This window comes from Diospyros lotus, chromosome 8 (genome assembly GCF_014633365.1).
Source record: "Diospyros lotus cultivar Yz01 chromosome 8, ASM1463336v1, whole genome shotgun sequence".
In the NCBI taxonomy this organism is placed as follows: domain Eukaryota; kingdom Viridiplantae; phylum Streptophyta; class Magnoliopsida; order Ericales; family Ebenaceae; genus Diospyros; species Diospyros lotus.
This window is the reverse complement of record NC_068345.1, coordinates 22,333,456-22,338,866: the sequence shown is the minus strand read 5'-3', so window position 1 is coordinate 22,338,866 and position 5,411 is coordinate 22,333,456. Positions and strand designations below refer to the sequence as shown.

The 5,411-nt window shown below is 36.6% G+C and overlaps 1 protein-coding gene across 1 annotated transcript; it reads left to right on the top strand.

Moving 5' to 3' along the window:
* The first annotated feature begins 433 nt into the window (after positions 1-433).
* Positions 434-1,818, top strand: LOC127807266 (heat stress transcription factor B-4-like). Its single transcript, XM_052344967.1, has 2 exons — positions 434-966; positions 1,066-1,818. Exons 1-2 carry the CDS (start codon positions 715-717, stop codon positions 1,801-1,803), a joined length of 990 nt encoding a protein of 329 aa, XP_052200927.1. The 5' UTR covers positions 434-714; the 3' UTR covers positions 1,804-1,818.
* Positions 1,819-5,411: the final 3,593 nt, after the last annotated feature.

Genomic DNA, 5,411 nt, shown 5'->3' with positions numbered 1-5,411 from the left:
TAATAATAATGGGATGAGTTGAGAATAGTATATATGGAAGTGAAGTGATGGAGGGATTGACTGTTAGGCAGCAAAGCAAATGATCAAAGGCTACAGCGAAAAGGGGACAAAAGATTTTTCAGAAAAACAAGACAAGCAAAGCCACAACCCAACACCAAAAGCTCCACCGCCTCCACTACACTTTGCCTCTTCTCTATCTCTCCCTAGCTAGCTAATAACACCAAAGACAAATATTTAAGAATTTATTTTAGTTAAATATATATATATAGTGTACGTATAATTAATTAATTCCCATTAAAATTTTTATTTATACCACATTGTCTGATAACTATATATATATGTATGGAGATTTTCTGGTTTTCGTTGCTAAAATAGAGAAAGAAATGGAAAGACAGATAGATAAATAAATGAATAAAAGAAGAAGGAAGAAGGAAGAAGGAAGAAGGAAAAAAGAAAGAAAGAAAGAAGAAGGAAGGAAGGAGGAGGAGAAGAAAGAAAGTCAGTCACGGGTTTGCCTTGAAAGGCCCTTGTTTTTTCATAGTCCTAGACAGGCAGACACATATTCTCTCTCACTTCATAACCGAGGAAGATAGATAGAAATATAGAAACCAACGCCATTATACACAACACACACACTCTCTCTCTCTCTCTCTCTCTCTATTCCCACCCATCAAATATCTGAAGCTCCTGAGATCGAGAGAGAAGAGCTTTCCAATGGCGCTAATTCTGGACAACTGTAGTGAAGGCATATTACTGTCTCTGGACTCTCAGAAATCTGTCCCAGCCCCATTCCTCACCAAAACCTACCAGCTGGTCGACGACCCCACCACCGACCACATCGTCTCCTGGGGAGAAGACGACTCCACCTTCGTAGTCTGGCGCCCGCCCGAGTTCGCTCGCGATCTCCTCCCCAATTACTTCAAGCACAACAACTTCTCCAGCTTCGTTCGCCAGCTCAACACCTATGTTAGATTTCCTTCCGCAGTTGCAGTTCCTGTCCCGGTTTTTTCCAGCAAAAAGAAAGAGACAATAACTTGATTTTGATTTCGCTTTTGTTGTTGCCAGGGATTCAGGAAGATCGTGCCGGACCGATGGGAATTTGCGAACGAGTTCTTCAAGAAGGGGCAGAAGCATCTGCTCTGCGAGATCCACCGGAGAAAGACGTCTCAGCAGCAGGTGGTGGCCGGGAGCCACCCTTACTCTCAGATGGGTGGCCCCAGCTTGTTCCCTTATCCCGGCCGAGTCAGCGTCTCGCCGCCGGACTCGGACGAGCAGGTGAATTGGTGCGACTCGCCACCGCTCTCCTCGCCCACGGCCAGGAGCGGCGTCTCAGTAGCCAGCGGCGGCGCTTATAGCAGCTCCGTGACGGCGCTGTCGGAGGACAACGAGAGGCTGCGGCGGAGCAATAACATCCTGATGTCGGAGCTCGCCCACATGAGAAAGCTGTACAACGATATTATATACTTTGTTCAGAACCACGTGAAGCCTGTTACGCCGAGCAACGCGTTCCCTTCTTCCATGCTCATCTGCAACTCATCATCATCATCATCTCCATCTCCGTCTCCATTGGTGCAACAGAAGCCTTTAAATCAGCTCATTGGTTATCATCAACCCAAGCCTAAACAGGCTCCTCTGCTTGAAGAACCAGAGAGCAACATAACGAAGCTTTTTGGCGTGCCTTTATTACAATCGAAGAAGAGATTGCACCCGGAATATTCCTCTTTGGTGGAGACCAACAAAGCTCGACTAGTTTTAGAAAAGGATGATCTATGGCTGAATCTCATGCCTCCCTCCACATGCTAATTACTTCTTCTTTTATTAGCTTTTTCATTCTTAGCGAACTTTTTTTTTAGCTTCATCTTCTTGGGTTTTGCTATTTCTTTCAAATGTCCGACATTAATGTTGTTCAATGTTCATGTGAGTGCGTGTGGTGTTTGCGAGTGTGTGTGTATATATACAAGTTCAGTGCCACCGGGAATCATCTCCGTCTCCCAGCCTTAAATTCAGGTGGGTTTTGGTTAGACTGCATATCTGAAGTAAGTCAATGGTTAGTGTAGCATCATCATTTCTTGTTCACGTTTCTTCCTTTTCAACGCTGCGCACTTTCTTTGTATGGAATCTCTTCTTCTTCTCTTGGCTTCCGCATGCCTGATTGTTGCAGTTACATTAATTACTGTGGAGGGAGAAAGAGCTCGCGGTCTAATCCGAAAGAGACTCGAATTTGAGACATCGAACTCACTACTTCTCTCTCGATCGATCGAAGTTGAAAGCTTTCTTTTCAGATATCTCAAGGGAAAGGCTGAGAAGGGTTTCGGGTTGGTTCAGTGACAGATTTCTCTAAATGGATTCTGCTGATACAGCCATTAATGGTCGATTCGTACAGCTACACGACACAGCAGATACATGCCCCAAAGCGAGAATATATAATAATCTTCCGAAAAGAAATTGGAAACCAGTGAGAGAAAAGAAACTGACAGAAAATGAAAACCCGTCTCTCTTGTCATTATATCTTAATTATCGAGAAGAAAGAAAGGAAGTTTTTACATGATTTGGAAAAGACGGCCATCATTTTCCTCTGATTAAGGTGACGAGACGAGGAGCTCCATTTTTCATTTGAACAGTAAATCAGGAAAGAAACACAGACACAAATATTAAAAAGCTAGGTTTATTCGATAAAAGCGAAATCTTGCAGAACTTTCTGAGAAATATATGTGGTTTCGAACGTTTCCATCAAGCAAAATTAAACCTTTGCCTTTTCCCTCTTTTGGGTATCCGATCAAAGTATCTCTTCGGATCCTTCCCCCCCCACCCCAACCCCACTCCCTGCCATGGCTAATAATTATTTTGTTCAACAAGAATAATATATTTTATAATATATTTCATATGACAATGTACGAATTTGTCGAGGGTTTCTACTTTTTTTTTTTCTTTCCTTTGTGCATTTTCATGCTGTTAATTAATAATATTAAACTGTAAAGTAGATAAATTCTGCATCATCCGTGTAAAATAAGAGACGAGGAACAGACCAAGAACAGTCTACCCACTAAACCCTAGACACAGAGAAGGAATAAATGAATTAAAGGATTGGAAAATTTTGCCTTGCAATGATTTCATCTTAGGGTTAGGGTTTGTCACAAATTAAACCCACTTTTTCAGGGAAAGCGCTTATATTTTACGTGACACCTTATGTAAAAGAAATTAATATTGTTTAGATGCTTAAATTTGATATTTTGTTATTTATTTATATTGATAAGACATAAAATACGTAATAATAGTATAAAATATCACCATAAATATTAAATTTAAATATCTAAATAATATTTTTTTTCTCAATATATATAGTTATGGAAGAAGGCAAGAAAGAAAGAATATTAGTGAAAGTCATTGACAGCTAGCTAGCTAGCTAGCTTAGGTTGCCGTATATTGGAACGTTAGAAAGTTGGGAAAAAAGCAAAAGAAGCCAAGAAGGAATTAACAAAGACCTGTTTGGTTGATTTACTGTTTGTTGACATATTTTCGCTTTGGTAGTCCACTTTGTTGACAATCCAAAGCAGCTTATAAATAAATAATTAAGATAGGGAGGGGTGGGTGTACGTACGAGTAGCTCTATGTATGTATGTATGTATGTATGTTAAAGGCCAATCGTGTAGAGATTCATATATAAAGTGCGCAAGCGTTGCGTGCACTTCAAAACAAAACGACTTTTCCTGGAGCTTTCCTTTGCTTTCTTAATTAATTGATTATAAGGAGATAGTAATAATAATAATAATTATTATTAAGAGAGGGCTGGGCTGGCTACTAGTATTATTATACCATTATTATTATTATTATTATTATGACTTTCCACCAGTGTAGTATATTGTCTGCAACTACGTAGTCATTTTTTCCATCTTTATGCCATGTTTAATAATTTATTCTTCTATCAAGTAGTTTCCTTAATTGAAGGAAAATGGTAGGCATATGTCACCCATCAGGGACAATTACTTAGTAAACTAGAAAATTTACCATCAAATTTGGTCCAATGAGAGCTTCATGATCAAGAAAGATGAATCTAATGCTAGTTAACAAAATTATTGTTGCTGTGATATAACAATAAATGTATTTGAATGGAAACGTCTTCATTAAACTGCCTAACTTTACAAGAATAGAAATAGTCAAAGGGAATGGGGAGGTTTCTGTACAAACACTTCGATACTTAAGTTAGATATTAAAAATAATAAATGTTATATTGAAATCAATATTAGAGACGTACACTTTTAGAAATAGGTGTTTTGCTTATTTATAAAAGAGTATGGAGTAATTTTAAGTAATTCAAAATTAAAATTTTTACAGATAACATTTATATTGACTTTTCTTAATCTTGTGAGGAATATGATTATTATGGATGATATTTATGTCAATATTCTAAAATTCTTTTAGGATTAAATTTTTTTATGAATAATTGTTCATTTTTTCTTAGGACATTTAAAGAAATTTTTGAATGTCATAGTTAGATAACTTGCGCGTTTGTGCCATATCCCTCAATAATGGAAAAATTTATACATTTTAACCCAAAGAGTTATTTTAAATTTTTATTCTTTTTTAGTCTTTTAACAAACTTTTATTTATGACACAGTAAAAATAATAATAATAATAATAATAATAATAATAATAATAATAATAATAATAATAATAATAATACGAGTGGAAGGAAGACAACAGTATGGCCTGGGAACAATGTTCCTAAATATGAAAATAACAGCAGACTGCTCATCAAAGAATATTCCAATAAGTTCAAACGACATTAATTAATTCTGAAATTATGCTGGAAGTACGGTAAGGTTGAAATAATGTAGGCAGGACACGTGGGCCCAAGTTGGCCCCCCATGAAATAGTACTTGTATATTATTAAGCCCATATTTATATGGGCCAAAAGTATGTAAAAGGTCCAACGGCCCAAAATACTTCAAAGATTTAAATTGGGCCTATACTGTCACGAAAAGTTATCATACAATTCCATCCGCCCCACGTAGTTTGCACAATTTTTATGTACACTTCTTATGTTTTTAATTTGTATTTTGGGTTCCTATTTTTTAAGATATAAGCATAATTTTGACGTGAAAAATGGTTTATTTAAAAAAAAAAAATTGACCATACATCCTCTAAACTTTAAAATTAATATAATTAGTCTCTAAACTTTTTAAAATTAGTAACAATACTCATTTAAATAGTAATAATGTTAAGTAAATTGACCATATACCACTTGAACTTTGGGTCTTTGACTCAAGCATCTCTTGGACACCCCTTAAACTTTCATTTTTTTTTTTCCAAAATAGCCTTGGCCTTTTGGAAAAAGTTTAAGAACTAATTTCAAATAAAATAAAAGTTCAGGGGATTTCTGGGTCAAAAAATTCAAAGTTTAAAAGGTGTAT

What these genes read in the sequence shown, in the direction of transcription:
- LOC127807266 (XM_052344967.1), top strand. Translation starts at nt 715, where the DNA reads ATGGCGCTAATTCTGGACAACTGTAGTGAAGGCATATTACTGTCTCTG. An exon ending in TTCGCCAGCTCAACACCTAT is followed by an intron (nt 967 to 1,065) that starts GTTAGATTTCCT and finishes TGTTGTTGCCAG; the next exon opens with GGATTCAGGAAGATCGTGCC.